Source organism: Enhydra lutris, unplaced genomic scaffold (genome assembly GCF_002288905.1).
Source record: "Enhydra lutris kenyoni isolate GAN:26980312 unplaced genomic scaffold, ASM228890v2 scaffoldscaffold29, whole genome shotgun sequence".
Classification (NCBI taxonomy): Eukaryota; Metazoa; Chordata; class Mammalia; order Carnivora; family Mustelidae; genus Enhydra; species Enhydra lutris.
This window is the reverse complement of record NW_019154113.1, coordinates 21125004-21143646: the sequence shown is the minus strand read 5'-3', so window position 1 is coordinate 21143646 and position 18643 is coordinate 21125004. Positions and strand designations below refer to the sequence as shown.

Below are 18643 nucleotides of genomic sequence, written 5' to 3'. Positions count from 1 at the left end.
GGAGAAGCAGGCTCCCCGCTGAGCAGGGAGCCTGACATGGGGCTCGAACCCAGGACTCTGGGATCATGACCTGAGCCAAAGGCAGATGCTTAATGACTGAGACACCCAACCCCCCAATTTAAATTTTTTTTAAAGATTTTATTTATTTATTTGACAGATAGAGATCACAAGTAGGCAGAGAGACAGGCAGAGAGAGAAGCAGGCTCCCCGCTGAGCAGAGAGCCCGATGCAGGACTTGATCCCAGGCTGCTGGGATCATGACCTGAGCTGAAGGCAGAGGCTGAGCCGACTGAGCCACCCAGGTGTCCCCCAATTTTAATATTTAATGGTGGATTTTAACAGCATACTCAGAATTCTTTCATCTCAACGGGTAAACAATATGTAAAAATCATTAGTAAGGCACTTAGCATCTCTATATTTGTCTTCCTGTTCTAAATCTTTAAAATCCAGGACCATTTTGTACTTAGAACCCACTCCCGTTTGGATATAAGTTTTCAACAAAGTGAAAGCCAGTCCTACCAATAGTGGGAAACTACTCTACACAGACTTTGGTTTGAAATTTACGTTAATTAAAATAAAATTTATAATCCAGGTCCTCGGCCACGCTGGTCACGTTTCCAGTGCCCAGTGGCCACTGGCTGCTGTATGGAATGGCACGGAGAACACGGTAGAACCAAAAATCTTCGTTGGCTATTACGACGCTGCCGTTAGCTACTATGTGGCTGAATGGTGACTAAATGAGGGGACAGGCCCAAGAGAATGAAGGTGTGAAAGTAGGGGGAGCCCAGCGAGCCCGATGGCCCCCGGGCAGACAGGACACAAGTGTGAAGGAAGGAGGTTGTCCTCGGGGCCACCGTGCAGGCAGGCACTGTGGGCATCAGGAATGGGGCTGGTAAGAAAGGAGCTGGCTGGAGGTCTGGGGTCCAGGACAGATGGGACAGGGAGCTGGTGCCAGAGAGGGGAAGGGGCCCCGTGGCCAGGTGGGCACACTGAGGTGGGGGTGCTGGAGGCCGGCAGGAAGACAGGGCCGGGCTCAGGCAGGAAGTCGGGGCGTTTGAGGGATAGAAGGTGAGGCTGGACAGTGGCCCGAGGAGGGGGCCCTGCAGAGAGCCTAAGGGCGGGAAGAGGGGCCGGGAGTGTGGGGCTGCGGACTGGTTAGAGGCGTGGGGAAGGACTGTGGGCCGGGAAAGCCGGGTGTGGACAAGAGCCCGAGCCGGGGAACGGCACCCGCCTCCCAGGCTGCTGGAGAGAGAGCCCGGGGGGAGGTGGGCCTGTGGAAGGATCTGGAGAGGCTCCTGCTGCTGCTCAGGGTGAAGAATGCACGGCTGGGGGGGTGGCCGTGGCCCTCTGACCATTTAGGGAAGGCGCACCAGGAGGCACGGTCAGAGTTTACGGCTGGGTGGGGTCGTTAGAAATCTAACTGAGGAGTTAGAAGGTGACGGAAGCCTGGACCCTGGTGCCCACACTGTGGGCACTGCTCGCCGCCCCATGTGGAGCCTCCCACCCTCTCGTTCCCCCGCGTGGCTTGTCTTTTTGCAGAAACGCCCAGATTGTTAGCGCTTGCCTCGCAGTCATCGGCACCTTCCCCGTCCGTGTTCTTGAGCCCCTCCCTTCCCTCTGCAGCTTTGTCTTCCCTTGAACTTGTGGTTCTCCTGAGTGCCGAGCTGCAGACGGTGCTGAGGCTTCCCCCTCTGTTTCGGGGACAGCATAACCGGAGGGAAGATAACCCCTCCCCTCCACGTTCACAGTGGCTCGTGGCTGTGCTGGCCACGGCCACAGGGATGTCACCTTGAGAATGCAGGACACCGTGTCTGACGCTGAGGCTGGCCCATGGCAAGTGGCCTCTCGGGTCCCCGGGACCTTCTGTGCGTTCTCTGGAGTGAGAGGACACTGATGGGTGCAGGGCGTAGTGACATGGGGATGGCCGCACAGGCTGGACCCCAGAAAGTGAGGGAGAAGCAGCAACACCCCTGGCTGTCTCTCCACGCAGGTGGGAAGGTTGCTGGGGAAGGGAGCGGCGTTCGCAGCGGGACTCTACAACGTCTCCGCCCCCCCCCCCAACCCCACCCCTCTCCGGTTGCTTTAGGTTTGGCGTGCGACTCTGAAGCCAGCCCTCTCCTGTGTCCACTAGGATTTCCAGAATAAGGAGCCTTAGCCAGATTGCGCACCCCCAGCAGGAAGATACACCCCCTTATTTGGCCGTCAGTTCATGCATCCTTAAAAGGGTCCTTTGAAAGTGGGGCCTGTAGTCAGATGTTAGCCAGACGTTCTTGGAACCATCCTCGTAAATGTCCTGATGTGTTTCCTTTTTGGGTTCGAGAAGATGTACATCCAGGCCTACAAGACCAGCAACCTTCGGATGAAGATCGTCAAGAACGAGTTCCCGGGCCGGCCCCTCTACCTGGAGGGCGCCCTGACCCGGAGCGCCCACTACCAGCAGTACCAGCCGGTCGTGGCGCTGCGGAAGGGCTACACCGTGCACTGGGACCAGGCGGCCCCCGCCGAGCTCATCATCTGGCTCATCAACTTCAACAAGTGAGTGGACGCTGGCTGGAAGCTGCGTGACCGGGGGCGGCCGCTCCCCTGGAGCTCAGGGCTGCAGTGAGCTCATCTCCCCACGAACGCCCGGGACCCCAGGCCAGCCGGAGTCAGCCTGCAGAAGGACGCTTCTACAGGGGCTGAAAGCAGCCAGTAGTGAGGGGTCAGAGACCCGGGCTGAGCCCCCCGCTGTGGGCATGGCTGGCCTCAGGCGCAGCGTGGGCTTCAATGGGGGCTGTCTGTTGCTCTGCCCCATCGAGGAGCTGGGGCTGGTGTCACCTCCCAGGGCCTCCAGGAGAGGGGACGGAACAGCATGTTGCTCAGGATCTGGCCTCACAGACGTAGGCTCGCGCGCTTTCTGGGAACATGGTCCCTGTGTCCCTGGGAGACAGACGTCAGATGTGGAAAACAACACCCCGAGACAGGAGTGGGCCCCGAGATCGGGCTGGGCCAGGGGCTGAGCCCCGTCCTCCCGATCCTGGACTCCTCGGCAACAACCGGATGAGAAGCGTCTTTCTGCTCTCGGTGCAGCACCCCAGTGCAGGCCTGGGAGGCACCCAGTGAGCCCTCCCGTCCCGCGCACTCTGCACAGACCCCAATGTGGCAATGACCCCCGTTGCAGAAACGGAGGTGCCGTCTGGGGGAGGCTGGCTCCATCTCTCTCCAGGCCCTGCCCCAGACACTCTGGGGCCCCGGACGTCCCTGGTCAGAACCTGACCTTCCTTCTGTCTTTAGGGGCGACTGGATCCGTGTGGGGTTCTGCTACCCCCGAGGCACCACCTTTTCCATCCTCTCAGACGTGCACAATCGCTTGCTGAAGCAGACGTCCAAGACGGGCACCTTCACGCGCACCTTCCAGATGGACAAGGTGCAGCAGAGTTTCCCGGGCAGGAGCCATTACTACTGGGATGAGGACTCAGGGTGAGGAGTCCCCACGTGGCCCCATGTGGCCCCCCCTCACCGACCCTTCTGGGAGGCCCCAGAGCCACCACCGAGTTCCCAGCCGGGGCGTAAAATGCTTTGCTGGGGACTTCGGTTCAGTGGCCCATGGCATCTTCCAAGCGGCCAAGCTTGGGGGTAAAGCCAACATTCTGTGAAACACACGCGGGGGTTGTAGCAAATGTGCCTGTTCCGGGAGCAAAGTGACAGCAATGAATCTTAGGACAGAGATGCGGTGCGTTACCTCCAGTCCTCACAGGCTGGCGGGAGCAGATGACATGACCCCTCGTCCAGAGGGAGGTGGATGAGGAGGGATGGAGAGGGATCAGCGGTGGCCTGCCCGGGGGTCACTGGGCACGGCTGGGCACGGGCCTATCCGTTCCCAAAGCCCCCCGCCCTGTGGTGAATGGACCCAGGTTCCACTCCGTACAGACGCCAGGGATCGACCGTCTCTCCACGGCGATCAGGGAGATATTTGGTCCCCTCCCCTAAAAAGAGAGGACATCTGACGTCTCAGGAATGCTCACACCTCTGAAGCCTGAGGCTGTCGCCAGCCAGCCCCCCGGGAGTCCGGGAAAGGATTGCTTCACGGCGATTTTCCCATTCTTTTTTTTTTTAAAAGATTAGTTTGAGAGAGAGAGAGCGCACAGAGGGGAGGGGTAGAGGGAGAGCGAGAATCCCAAGCAGACTCTCCACTTGGTGCAGAGCCCAGTGTGTGGCTCGATCTCATGACCTGAGATCATGACCCTGAGCCAAAACCAAGAGTCAGATGCTTAACCAGCTACGCCACCCATGTGCCCCCGTTTTCTCATTTTTTTTTAAGATTTTATTTATTTATTTGACAGCAAGAGAGGGAACACAAGCAGGGGGTGTGGGGGAGGGAGAAGCTGGCTTCCCATGAGCTCACGACCTGAGCTAAAGGCAGATGCTTAATGACTGAGCCACCTGGGCGCCCCCGATCCTTGGTCCCCACAGTCAGGGCCCGCCAACGACAATGCCGTGCCTTATTCAGTTCCGTTACAAGCTCAGGGATGTGAGCTGGGTTCCGGGATGCTTTTTTCCTGGGTAGAAGACCGAACCATTGGGCTTCCCCAATTCTGGCTCTCTGCGCGTGCAGACTGTGTCCTTGGCACTACCGGCCATGCGGGGTGGGGCTGCGGCATCGGGCTGGCTGGGCAGTGTGGGCGCGGCCGAGGTCAGCGCCCGGGGACAGCCCGTGTCAGCGAGGCTAACGTTGCCAGGGTGGGAGTCACCTGAAAGCTCTCCCCAGAACTGAGCCGTCAGTGATAAGCCCCAAGTTGGTGCTTGTCGTGCTCACCCTCGGAGCCCCTGCACCCCCCGGGCCGCGTCTGGTCCTTTCCGGGAAGCGAGAATCCATTCCAGTCCGGAGGACAGCCCTGCCAGGAAGCCTGGGAGCACCTTCCTGACCCAGGGCCGTGAAGGGACGGACCGCCCAGCTCTGTTGCCGTCCTGCTGTGCGATGCTGGGCTACTCACTTGGCTTCTCTGAGCCTTGGTTCCCGGCTGAGAGATCAGGACGGTCCCAGTCTCTACTGCTCAGGGTTGTCTGAGGGTTAGTGAGACACTGCGGGACTGCGTGGAGAGGGGCTCCGAGAAGGGTCCGCGTCCCCTGTTACTAGCTCTCTCCCGGGGGTTTCTCTCTCTCACCGCACACAACCCAAGACAGACGTGGCCTGCTGGCCATGCTGGAGGGCGCTCGCGTCTAATGGGGGCGGCAGGCACATCTAACAGCGGCGGGTGGGTCCCGCGGGGGCTTGGGAAGCCCCAGAGCCGACCGGCTGCATCCCCCTGCAGGCTGCTGTTCCTGAAGCTGGAAGCACACAGCGAGAGGGAGAGGTTCGCCTTCTGCTCGGTGAGAGGCTGCGAGAGAATCAAGATCAAGGCTCTGCTGCCCAAGGACGCGGGCGTCAGTGACTGCACGGCTGGCGCCTACCCCCGGTTCGCCGAGCGGCCGGTCGTGGACGTGCCCATGCCCCGGAAGCTCCTTGGCGCCCAGCTGGTGAGCGGCCGGGGCGGCCTTTGTAACCGGGCCCAGAGCCCACGAGGGCTGATGTGGGGACTGGGGGTGCGGGAGACGTGGCGCGGCTCCCAGACCGACACCCACGCTGGCTGGTCTGTTGCAGAAGACGAAGGACCGCTTCCTGGAGGTGAAGATGGAAAGTTCCATGCAGCGCTTCTTCCATCTCATGAGCGACGTCGCCTACATGGAAGTGAGTGGCCCTGGCCCCTGTGCGGGGGGGGTCTGCCCACGGGGTGCGGTCGGTCTCCTAGGGCTGTTGTCACAAGCCTTCCTCCTCCGGAACACCCTGGAGGACAGAAGTCCAACGTCGGGGGATGGCAGGGCCAGGTCCTTCTCCGGCCTCTGAGGGAGCAGTGGCCGAGGCCTCTGCTGGCCTCTGGTGGCTGCTGGCCATCCCTGCCGTCCCGGCTCGAAGACATGCCCCTCCACGGTGCCTCTGTCCCCACCACCTCCTCCCTGAGCGGGGGAGCCCCACACCCCCAGCTTCCTCCCACAAGGACCCTTATCGCTGGTTTAGGGCCCATCCCAAATCCACGACCACCTCACCTCCAGATTCTTACTCTAAGGACCCCTGCAAAGACCCGATGTCCATGTAAGGTGACTTCCACCGTGTCCAAGTGACGTGGCCGTCACTCAGGCCCCTCTAGAGAACCCACGGAGGAGGGCTCTCTGTGTGGAAGAGCTTCGCAGACAGGCCGCCCCTGGGTACGCACGGGAGCCACGGGGCAGGAGAGCCTTGGGACCCCACATCACAGCCGCGTTGCTCTGCGCCTGCAGGTGGACGGCGTGAAGCGCCCCAGCATGGAGGACGGCCTCCAGGTGCTGGCGGTGGACGGCCACCGGGGCCACGTGCTGAGCCACGCCAGCTTCCGGAACGTCATTCTGCAGGGCGTCCCATGGCAGCTGCTGGAGCACATCACGGCCCTTCCCGACAAGTGAGTGTGGACGCGGCAGACCCCCGGCTGGGCCCCTCCTGGCCACTCCAGCCTGCGGGAGCCGGGCGGGGGTCTCCCCGGGGAAGTGCCGCCTGGCGACTCGTGTTGGAGCCAAGGCCACACTGCATGGAGGTCAGCCGCCGGGCTGCCCGCTTCTGAGTTGGAGGCCCGACCCGGCCCTCTTCCCCGGCCACGCCGCTCTTCCCCAGCGTGATCTCATCCCTCCCACACTTCCAATTCGATCCAAATGCTGGTGGCTTTTGAGTATCTCCAGCCCAGACCTCCTCGGCCCCGGACATTCCTGTCCAACGGCTCCTCGGGCAACGCCATCCGGGTGTCTCCTCCAGGCCCGCCTCTCGCCGGCTGCTGTCCTGCAACCGCCCCGGCCAGCCCCGCCCCCGGCTCGCTCGTTTTGGTTCATCAGCACCGTCCTGCCAGACAGCCCGACCGGAGTCTGGGCATCCTGCTCAACTCCCCTCATTTCCCTCTGTCCCCGTGTCCCCATCAGCCCGTCTGCCCGCACACTCTCCTGCCAGTCCTTCTGGTGGCTGCCCGCCGGCCCCTCTGCCACCGGCACCCTGGACTCAGCCTCCTGGCGGGCCGGCCCGTGCGGCAGCCCCATCAGACCCATCCTCCCTGCGGACCGCTGGCTTGAATTCTTACCTGTACCTCCTGCGCCCTCTGCTAGGAGTCCCCGGGACCTCCCGGCACGTCCCGATCTAACACATGCGCGTCTTTGGCGAGGTCTCTCCCGCTGCCGCCAGAAAGCTCTGTGTCTCCCGAAGCCATAGCCTTGGTGGGGCGGGGGGGCAGGGAGACTGCCGGTCCAGGGCGTGCAGTTCTCCATGTGGGGGCACGTCGAACCTGTGCGTTTCTGGTCCACTGGGTGGAGAATCCACTCTCGAGCCGGGAGCCGGCCGGGCAGGACGTCTGAGCAGAGTGCCGCACGCAGGTGCTCGGGAAATACTGACTGGTGAGACCGTGATGCACGGACACCGGGTGTGCGAGGGGCGTGTCCAGAGAGTGGGAGCTCTGCTTACTCACGCTTAGCCTCCGTGATATCCCCTACTAGAAGCTTCTTAAGCATTACACGTTCACGCAGAAAGATTGGATTTACTGATTTGGGGAAAACTCATTTTTCATCTTGCGGTCTGTAGTTTTCATGCCTTTTTTGGCCAGAGGATTTCTTCTTGTAACAAAACAGGGTGCAGAGGTCTGGAACAGAGCCACCCCGTTTAGGGGAGGGGCAAAGGCATGGGACAGCCCCCTGCCCAGGGCTCCTCTGGGCCCGGGCAGCAGCCCCATGAGCCTCGGGGAGGAGTCCTCATTGAGAACCTGCCGTGAGCCAGCCCCAGGGCCTTGCCGGGGGCCGTGACAGTAACTGGGTAGCAGCAGGCCCCTGTCTGACCTCCTGCGAAGGAGCAAGGAATATGGCAGGGCACGTCCTTCCCCACTCTCGCCCCGGGCCTGCCTGGCCCCTTCCAGCCTGTCCCCAGCCGGCCACTGGCGCCGGGGTCCCAGGGCTAGGAGGAGGCAGCCACTGTCCCCCGGATGGAACATTAAGGACGGCTTATAGGAGCAGGCTCTGCCCTGCCGCCCCAGGGAGCCTCCCTGCTCACAGGTGCGGGGCTCACAGGCCAGGACAGCCCCACACCAGGCAGACAGGGACACCGACAGGCTGCAGGCTTCTGCATGCCCACGAGGAACCCTGTCTCCCTGTCCAGTTCCTGTGAGCTAACCTAGGGCCCTGTCTGGACGGCATGACCTCGGTTTGGGGTCACCCCAGCAGGAAGGGACTCCAGCCTTGGCTCTGAGCTGGGCCAGTGGTGTAGCAGCCTCCTGGGAACACAGCCCGAATCCAGTGCAGAGGGAGTGTTTGCAATGCTCCCCTCCCTAACGGGCTTAACCCCCCAGCCCCGCGGGCCTCCTCCCCAAACTCCTCAGAGCCACACGCAGCCGCAGCTCCCGTCCCGTCTGTCGTGAGGCCAACAAGCCCTCTGCATCTGAGGAGTGACCCTTCTGCTCCCAGTGGGACACGAACGGGGGTGACAGTGGGTTCCACAATCCTGTACAATCTCTCCATGTCTGGACTGTGGTCTGTGGTTATAGGATTCCTTTGAGATGTGAACCGGAAGCCCCGTTGGGCTTCTGTTCCTGGAGGAGGTGCTCACTTCCTCCTGTCTGGCCCAGCAGGCTGAGTCTGCCACTACGAGCCTGTGTTCCCAGCACTTTGGCCTGAACACAACCCAGGCAGGCGAGCCTTGCCCCGGATCTGCACTTTTGCAAGTTGGGACCACCAGGCTGGGCGCACCCCCAGCTCCAGGCCTCTGCCCCCCACCCCTGAGCACGGCTCCCCTTGGACAGGTCCTCTCAGACACTTACTAAACTCTCCCCAATCTCCCCGTTTGCAAACTGAGCCGTAGCGCTGTGTTGTCTGAGCAGAGGGAAGGGACGGGAATGTGACGTTACCCCTTCCCTGAGCACAAGGTAACCCCGGCCTGTGGCTTTCTCTCCCGCCACATTTCTCTCAGTCTTAACCAATAAATGCAAACTGACCTCCCTGCTCCACGTGCCGGGCCCTGGCGGAGGCGTGCTCTGCGCTCCTACTTTGTCCTGTCTGGGGACAGACATGCACGGGCAGCAGGCCGGCGGAGAGCGGGCTCGGAGAGGCCACGGGCACTGACCACAGCCAGATGTGGGAGGGATGCTCAGGATGTCGGTCAGTGCACGGAAAGAGCCGTCAGCGTGACACACGGGACAGGCTGCCCTTTCCCAAACCCCTAGTCGGACCTCTGGGCACTGCTGACCACCTCTTCCCCCACCGTCCCCGCCACTGCCCAGGAGGGGCCCTCCCTCCAGCCTGACCTCTGACGCCCCCTCTCTCGGCAGTTCCATCGTGCTCATGGTGTCCAAGGGAAGATACACCCCCAGGGGCCCCTGGACCAGAGTGCTGGAAAGCCTCGGCGCGGACAAGAGCCTCAAATTGAAAGGTAAGTGGTCTAGAGTGGGGTGCGCATCGACCGTGGGTCCAGATCCCTGGGGTGTGGCTGCTGCTACCCCTTGCTTCCCACCAAGCCTCTGAGTCCTCAGCACAAGTGGTGGCCTTCTGGGATGCACGGGCGAGATGTCCCCTGTCCCCACGCCCACAGGGCAGCTTCCTCTTACTGTGCGGCCAGGCACTGGCAGAAACCTGCTGGAGGTGTTTGCCCGTCTGCTCAGCAAGTGCTCCGCCCGCCTTTTAACAAAATACCCGCAGAAAAGTGGCTCGCTCTGATCGTCCTCCCAGGCTCTGCGGCTCAGCCTGGAAGGGCCCACCTCCCCGCGCTCCGCTCCGGCAGACATCCCGCATTTCCTCCGTGCTCATTTGTCCCTCCCTACCTGGGAGAAAAGGAAAGCCCAGAGATTCTAGGTGGCTCGTCCATGGTCACCCAGCCCTTTTGTGACAAAGTCCAGCACAGACCCCGCAGGGAAGATGCCAGCCGGCCCAGAAATGCGGGCCTGACCCTTGCCGCTGTCACTGCAGGCTATGTTGGGGGGGGGGGTGTCCCTGGGGAGGCTGGGAGGGAGGCAGGGTGAGTCTGGGGACACTCCCGTCCATGGTGGTCCATGTGTAGTGTGCAGCCCTGCCGTGTGCTGGGCACCCTGTAATTCATGAAGAACCGGGCAATCGGTTCCCTGATTTCCATTTTAGATAGAATTAGACACCTGAGTAACTTGCCCAAGATTCGAATTTGGATCTGAATGTTCCTAGTCCAAAGCCAGTCAGGGCTGCTGGCGGCCGTGCCACCCTGACCACGAGAACCCTCTAGCGCTGGCCGCCTGTCCTAGTAGACGGGAACTCCAGGCAGCTCCCAGAGAAAAGTCAGGACCCATGAACAAAGGCCCTTCAAAGTGCTGAAGGAGAACCCCAGGGAGAGAGGTCTCTTTTCTAGCTCAGTTTTGGATCATTTTGGGGCCTCTCTCTTTTTAATTACAATCTGGTTGCCAAAAGCAGCCATTCCTGGGGTGACCTCCGTCGAGCGGTGCTTTCCCAGCAGTGGGAAATGTGTGCGGCCCACCGGCCTGGGCCGTTCCTTGGTATGGACATGGAGGCGCACGGCCCTCCAATGGTTAAGCTCTGAATGCAAGAGGGAGACCACTGTGTGGGGCCGAGGCCTCGCCATCTGGTTGGGCTGCTCTGTCCACTCCGTGCCCTGGACAAAGTTCTTCTAAGCCCACAGCCTGTGGGAGCAGGGTGGGGGCGGGGGAGAGACCTTGTAGTGGTGCCCACCTCTACCAGGAGAGATGGGGTCGCTGGGCTTCAGACAGGGGAGGGTGGGGAGCTCAGCTCGAAGGTGGCGGGTGCTCCTGGAAGGTATCCTGGGTAAAGCAGAGCCACCACCCCACGTGGCTGGCCCCAAGGCTCAGGTGACACCCTGCGTGCCCCCCCAGGTAGCATCTGCATCCGGGCACCGAGCTCTCCCGGGGGCTACCTGGTAAGGGCAGGGAGACGGTGACGGGGAGCCCTGTGAGGTGGGGGAGCATGGCCACTCCCTCGGGGCTTCTGTTCATGGGACCCATCCCCACTTTCCAGAAAAGATGGCATTTGTTGGCTTCAAAGGGGACTTCCGGCCCACCTGGGTGACCCTGGACACGGACGACCACAAGGCCAAGATCTTCCAAGTGGTGCCGATCCCCGTGGTGAGGAAGAAGAAGCTGTGAGGGGCTGCTCATGGTGCTGCCCCCGGTGCGCAGTGATGGCGGACCCCCGCGGCGGGCGACTCCCCCGGCCCTGGCCCCAGTGGGGTCAGCCTTGATGGGCCAAGGGGAGGCGGGCGGCTCCCCTGGCCCTGGCCCCAGTGGGGTCAGCCCTGATGGGCCAAGGGGAGGCCGTCAGAGATGCCTGGTGCTGCCCACCCCCTCCCCAGCCTCCACTCAAGGGTCTCCCTGCAGCCTCCTGGGTACTTCTCTCCTGCCTCTGCAGGGGGGTGGGGAGGCGGGGGGTGTATGAGGAGCCCCGAGCGGTGCTGGCACCTGGAGCCCCGATCAGCCACTCACAGATCTCCGTGCTCCCCAGCGTGCATGGTGGGCGGTGGAGCCGGGAAGAGAGTTGGGTCTTCGGGAAATCTCTGTTCCTGTAAGCGAGCGGCAACCTTCAGGCCTTGGGAGCTGGGGTGTAGACAGCGCTCGCCAAGGCAGGACCGGCTGCCCTCAGGGAATGGGCCAGCCCTGCCTCTGGAGGGGTTCAGCCCTTCTGGAGACTTCAGGTCCCGGGATGGGGGGAGGACTAGGTGACTTCTAGAGGCCCTTTCTGTCGTGAGATTCCAGAAGTCTGTGGCTTTCCGCACCACACACAGACCCTAGCCATAGATGGGATTCTTCCTGGCCGGCGCCTGGGACGCGGGGTGCCCTGGGACGCGGGGTGGGGGCGGTGAGAAGCCAGGCCTGGAGTCAGGGCTTGCAGGCTGGGGGGACAGGCGGTCAGGTCTGCGTGCCCCCCGATGCCAGGCGGAGACTGTGAAGTAGGGAGGATGGGGACCCACGCGGGTGCCCTGGAGGGAAGGATCCCACACACTTGAGGGGTCAGGAAGCTTCCCGCAGGAGGAGAAACAGGCCCGCAGGAAGGAAGGGCCGGGCATCTGGTGGGCAGAGGGGTTCGGAGATGAAGCCGGGGACTGCGGGTCACCCTCTGCCTGCCACTTGCTGGCCACTCTCACGGCCAAGTGTGCCGTGTGGGCGGGCCGGGCCCACTGTGGGGAGCACTTCAGTCCCCAGTCAGCCGCCCTCAGGACCCGGATCGGGGGAGCTAGGCGGAGAGACATGAGCTCCTATTTGGGGCCTCATGGGTTTCTGAACAGGCTCACCCCTCAAGGAACCCAGGGTTTCGGGCTTGGAAAGGACTTTACTGGTGACCTAGGCCCAAACCCTCATTTTGCGGACAGGGCATGTGAGACCTGAATGGGGAAGAACCACAAGCCAGGCCAGGGGGCCGGGCGCCCCATGCCCCGACCTGCTGCCACACCACATTGCCTCAACAACGGGCCCCAGGGTGTCCCGCACCCCCGAGGGAGCTCCCCAGATGGGACCAAGCCCCCTGGAAGGGAAGACGGATCAGAATGGAGAGAACTGGCCCATGGCGGTTTCCTCCTGGCCTTCTGTGCACAGCGGGCACCCTCCCGTGGGCTGGGGGTGGCCCTGCAGGCTCCACGGGGTTCCAAGTACCTGCCACCCCTTGAGAGGGCACCCGGCAGCCACAACCCTTCCCCAGGTGTCCCCTGGTCTGCAGGCCTGCAGGCATGGCCCAGGGGACAGCATCGGGGCACACTGCAAGGCTTCCCGTGAGCTCTGGGGGCGTCTGCAGAGCTGCGGGGCCCACTGCGGGCCTCCAGCGACTGCTCAGCACTCGCAGAGAGTTCCGGGAAGGAGGAAAGCTTCCCTTCTCCTCTCAGGTCCCCGAGTCACCCAGGGGGCCACGAGGAGCTGCGGTTTCCCCTTTCCTGCAACCAACCACAAAGCCTTTCTTCAGAGAGGGCCTTCTTGGCTCCCTGTGCCCGGGCGCACCCGTGACACTCGGGCAGGAAGCCCCCTCCCCAGGCTGAGCCAACACCTCCCAGTTCGCCCAGCGGCTCTGAGGTGGCGGTGGGACGGGGCGGCTGCGGGGCCCTGGGAAGGGAGCCGAGATGACCTCATGTTCGTGGCTACAGTTCTGCAGGGTTTCAGACCCTGGCAGTGCAAAGGGCCTCAGCACTGTGAAGCAGTTGGGATGGGATCACTTTGGGTGGCCAGGACACAGGCTGCCTCTAGTTCAGTTACTTTCCGAAACGACCCATTTGAGATCCCTCAGAGTTGTACATACGTCTAATGGCGCTGGATCTGTGTGCTTTCTCTCCGGGCGCGTTCTTGGTGGTGCAGACTGTCTCGTGGCTTGGAACCCTGCTCCTATGGTCCTCTCTGTCAGCGTTCACGGGAGCTGGGCCTTTAGGGTAAAAGACACTCCTCTGAGATGCTTGTCTCCTTCCTGTTGCCGAAATAGCGGGTCCTTTTTCGGGAATTCGATGTACCGTGTGTTTTGTGTGTAAACGGCGCTACCATGAACAAAGATGTATTTTCTATTTATTTATTCTATATGCACTTGGAGAAGTCATGATCAGAGAAATGAAGAGTTGTCTTAAATGTTGTGTGGGGTGGGGGGTGAACCCAGAGCTTTCTGTGGGCAGCAGAGGACCTTGGCTCTGGTTTGGAGAATCTTGCTGTACCATAGTAAACACACAAAGGATATCCTTCTCCTGCCTGCTTGCTTTGTTTTCCGTGAGCGCGGCCCTCACTTTAAGCCAGATCTCTAAGGGAATGAGATGGATGGGATCGGTGAGTGCCTCTCTCACTTCCAAGGAGAATTGTACGCCAGCGTCCTACCTCGCCCTGTCCCGAGGGGGCGCCGATAGGTCCTGGACAAGAAGCTGTCACTCACTCACCGCGGGCCAGGCCCAGGACTTGCCCTGGCCTCCACGTTCCCAAGCGGTCAGGTTGCTGGCAGGGTAACGCCATCGTCCCCCAGGGGGAAGCCAACGGGGTCTTGGCTCAAAGCAGGACTGTCTCTTCCTTCTGGACGCCAAGCCCGGTGTCTGAGGACAGCATGGAGGTGGAGAAGCGGGTCCCAAGCAAGCGGCCGAACAAGACGGGGCAGGGCCAGCCTCATGTGGGCTGCACCGGGAGGGCCTCGCCGGATCTGGGGGGAGGCGTGGGAAGCAGAGCCGGAACGGGTGACCCGGCGGTGCCCCAAGCTGCACCGCCCCAGAGGCAGCCACAGCCAACGTGGCTGTCCACGCTTAATCCCAGTTGAATACGAGGAAAAACTCAGTCCTCAGGGGGCACTTGCCACGTGAGACGGGCTCGGGGGCCCTGGGGCTGGTGGCTGCGTCCTGGGCGGGGCAGACCCGGGCTGTTTCTATCCTCACACAAAGGTCTTCTCTTGGTGGTTTCCGGAGAGCCCTTGGGGCTCCTACACTGGGCTTCCTCCATCTCCGCCCCTCACGTGTGTGCGCGTGTGTATGAGTGTGCGCACGTGTGCATGTGTGTGTGAATGTGTGGGTGTGTGAACGCGTGAGCGTGTGAATGTGTGCGTGTGAATGTGTGGGCCTGCGAAAGTGTGTGAATGTGCGCATGTGAATCAGCGTGTGTGATCTCGTGTGTGTGCGCATCCGTGTGCCTGTTAGTGTGTGTGTGTCCACGTGAGTATGCTCGTGTGACCGTGCACGTATATGCGCATGTGTGTGTGACTGCGAACGTGTGTGTGCTCGTGTGTGCTCGGTGCCCTCTCTGGGGCCGGCCCTGCACCGCTGGTACCAAGTCCTCACAGACACGTCGGCCGGACCGGCTGGGACGCCCGCGGCCGTGGCTGGGCGGATGCGCGACCCCCGCGCTGTCTGGGACCGTGACCTGCGGCGGAGCTCACACTCGCACACTCGTTCGGCACTGACGGGAGCAGGAAAGAGCCCGATGGGGGAGCAGGCGGCCCCACCGCCAGCGAGTGGCAGGCCCGGGGCGGCGAACTGGCCTCACCTGGGGACCGACGAGAGATGGGGACCCAGCCTGGGCGGACAGAAAGCTAGCAGAGGTGGCGGAACATGGGTTGGGGAGCTGTGTGAGGGGAGCCGATGGGCGGATTTCAGGGACCCCAGGACTTGATGGTGGGGGTGGTCCCTGGTGACTTAACCACCAGCAGTGTCCCTGCTCCAAGGAGCCCGTGCACTGGCTTGGTGACAGGACCGGCCCCCAGGAAGGGGCGGGGGACCAGGCAGAGGGAGCTGCAGATGAGCCGGCGGGGCAGTGGGGTGGCGGGGACCCTTTGGCCTCTGCTCCTTCACCCGCGCTTACAGGGCAGTCCCGTGTGCAGGGATGGGCCAGCCTCGGCGGGCTGGGGGCCGGGGCACAGGAGGTTCTAGAGAAGGAGCAGGAACTAAGCAAGGAGGACGGGCAGGAAAACCGTCCCAACCGGGAACCGAGCTCGAGGGCCTGGAGACAAAGGCTGGGGAGACAGCGCAGCGAGCGGCAGGGGCTCTCCCTATACGCAGAGGGTAGGAGAGACGGGTGTCCACTCAGACACCCTGCAGCGGCCTCAAGAGGTCAGAGTTCAGACTTAAAATGCAATGGCTCTGAGTGAGAAGCAGGATGGGGTAATTTCATTCCCATATCCACGGACAGACTGGGTGGTCCCCAACCTAGTGTGTGTCTGTGTCTCAGCCTCGTCACCCACCACTACGTCACCAACCGGTCCCCATCCTGGCCCGAGGCACACAGAGTCCTCATCACTTTTCACCCCTCCACCATCCGAGGCACCCAGGGTCTCTGCCAGGCACCTGTGACCTGTTCCTTATCCCGGGCACACGCTTCCCTCTTTCTTCTCCGCGGGCTGATGCCTGCTCTCTCCAAGGCTGAGGGCCACGCAAAGCCTTCTCTGACCCCCCTCCCTCCTTCCTCCCCCTGGGCCCAGGGCCTGCACCACCACCACGCACCCCCGCCTCGGGCTGCCACCCAGCCCTCCCACCAGCCTCGCTCAGGGCGGGACCCCCTGACTTCCCGTGGGGATAGAGCAAATGCAGCCTCCAATGCTGAATGAAGGCATCAGCCAACCGGTCTCTGCCCGCTTTCCCGAGGCCGACACCCAGATGCCCTCTGAACCCACGTGGCGCTCCCCTCCCCCAGGGGCACTGGAAGGAGCGGGAAGTGAGGGGCGAGGACCCCCGAGGCCTGAGGCTCAGCTCTAGACCACACACGTGGACAGGGTCGCTGTAAAGCAAAGCAAGTGAACTTTGGATTTCCGGGACCCATAAACGTCATGGTGACACCACCTATTAATACGCCAGAGGGTCATGTCGAGAAAAACCAACGTACGCACCTGAGTTTTAAAATACTGTATCACGGGCTCCTGGGTGGCTCAGTGGGTTAAGTGTCTGCCTTCGGCTCAGGTCCTGATCCCAGGGTCCTGGGATGGAGCCCCACATGGGGGTCCCTGCTCGGGTGGGGGGGAGTCTGCTTCCCCCTCTCCCACTCCCTCTGCTTGTGTTCCCTCCCTCGCTGTGTCTCTGTCAAATAAATAAATAAAATCTTTAAAAAATAAAGTTAAAAAGATAAAAATAAAGAATAACAAAATAAAACACTGTATCCTTAAAAAACACAAGCTGTCGTCTGACCCCGGGGAGTCGTCGTCTCTGACCGCAGCTCACCGGGACAGTCGCAGGGACGGCGAGCGAGTCTGAGGTGCAGCGGAAAGCGGCCAAGTGGGCGGCGGACACACGCGCCAGCAAGGGCTGGAACGACGGCGCCGGCAGAGCTGCTCGACCCGGGGCCGCCGCGAACCTTCAGCTCTAGAAACACGCAGCGTCTCTGAAGCGCAGTAAGACCCGGCCAGGCTGTGAGCGCCCACAGGCACCTCGCGTGCCCTCAGCAGCAGTCGGAGGCCTTTCGTCCCACCGAGGAGACGAACTTCGATCATTTGCGCCACAAACGCGGGCTGCCTGGGCGTCCCCGGTGCCTGGATGACGTCTTCGCTTAGTGAACCCGCACAAGCTGCCGCGGCTGGGAGAACCCCGGTGCCCGCCCTCGCGGCTGAGTCCTGCCCGTGCACACGCGCGTACACACACGCACGCTCGCGCACACACACACACACTCGCAGGAGCCCCCGCTGCCCCCCTGCATGGCTGGCCTCCACTTTGGACCTTCCTTGTCTCAGCTGACAGACAACACACAGTGACCTCGGCGGGAAACACGGCCCCTTCCTTCTCGATCCCCCAGAGACACGAGCACAGGAAGTTACTTTGCCGAAGGCTTGGGGACACGGCGGAGCAACCACCGAAGGTAGAAAACCAGTCATCACGGCCGGAAAGCCCGTCCGCCTCCCGTCCCCCGAGGCACACGCCTTAAGCAAATTCCTGCATGCGGCTGCTGCTCTGGGACATCAGAAGCCCCCTGCCCTTACGCAAAGAACTGTTGTTTCCCTCCTCTAACTACAGTTTAAAAAGAAAATTGGGGGCCCTTGGGTGGCTCAGTGGGTTAAAGCCTCTGCCTTCAGCTCGGGTCATGATCTCAGGGTCCTGGGACCGAGTCCCGCATCGGGCTCTCTGCTCAGCGGGGAGCCTGCTTCCTCCTCTCTCTCTGCCTGCCTCTCTGCCTACTTGTGATCTCTGTCTGTCAAATGAATAAATAAAATCTTTAAGAAAAAAAATAAATAAAAAAGAAAAAGAAAATTGGGCAGCACGCCTGGGTGGCTCAGTGGGCTGGGCGGGTGGGCGTCTGCCTTTGGCTCAGGTCATGACCCCAGGGTGCCGGGATCGAGCCCTGCATCGGGCTCCTTGCTTGGGGGGCAGCCTGCTTCTCCCTCTGCTTTCTGCTCTCTCTGCTGTGCGCTCTCTCTCTCTCTCTCTCTCTCTCTCCTGACAAATAAATAAACCCTTTTTTAAAAGTTGGGCTAAGCATTTCTTCTCTTATCCAAACCCTCATCCGGGTGCTCTGTGGAGCAAAGACAATTTTCTCCGGGCCCCACCTTGAGCAGCCCCGAGAATCTACGGAGCCCCTGATCGCGGTCGTGCTAACTGTGACGGGGCTGTGAACACACTCACCTCTTGCAAGGACCGTCTGGAGCGGGGGCAGCAGGTGACAGTTACCCACGTTCTGAGCAGGTGCCGCCCGGGTCGTCCCGGAAGGACGTGTGGAGAGGGATGTTCTGGGCCCCATCACCCCCTCCAGGTTAGGGAAAGAAGGCGAGAGGCTCTGCCTGGGGGGCCGTCCCTGACAGAAATTCCAAGAATAGAATGTCTGCCCTCTCTCCGGGGCGCGTCCCCAAGCCAGCGGACGGGTGCCAAGAGAACCCCTGCTGGGAGATGGGGTATCTGCAGGAAGACAAGATTGACATTTTACTTCTCAGCTGGACTCCAGCTCACAGGCCACCCGGCTGCCACCCAGTGTCCTCCGGAGAGCTATCCCGTGCCCCTGTCCCTCGGCATGGCGGAGGCTGAAGATGTCCCTCTGCTCATCTGGGGGTGACTCAAGGACACAGGGAACACGCAGGTCCCAGGAGAACAGAGCACAGCCTCTGGGGAGACGCACCTTCCTCCTGGGCTGGGCAAGGATGCACGGGGTTTCCCAGGAGCCATGGAGCTTACCCCCCGCAAGCATGAGCCTGAAGGGCCCTGCCCCAGAGGGGAACCCTTACAGGA

The 18643-nt window shown here is 61.8% G+C and overlaps 1 protein-coding gene across 3 annotated transcripts in view; it reads left to right on the top strand.

The window, feature by feature from the left end:
* The window catches only part of LOC111152634 (cell migration inducing hyaluronan binding protein), a 127130-nt gene extending 113421 nt beyond the window's left edge, over positions 1-13709 (top strand). For all 3 annotated transcript variants that reach the window (XM_022511171.1, XM_022511170.1, XM_022511169.1), the window contains 7 exons: positions 2324-2535; positions 3274-3459; positions 5292-5496; positions 5621-5707; positions 6295-6452; positions 9342-9442; positions 11026-13709. In XM_022511171.1, the coding sequence (XP_022366879.1) occupies positions 2324-2535; positions 3274-3459; positions 5292-5496; positions 5621-5707; positions 6295-6452; positions 9342-9442; positions 11026-11153 (1077 nt within the window). In that variant the 3' untranslated portion in view covers positions 11154-13709. The remainder of the gene's footprint in view (positions 1-2323; positions 2536-3273; positions 3460-5291; positions 5497-5620; positions 5708-6294; positions 6453-9341; positions 9443-11025) is intronic.
* The last annotated feature ends 4934 nt before the right edge of the window (positions 13710-18643 follow it).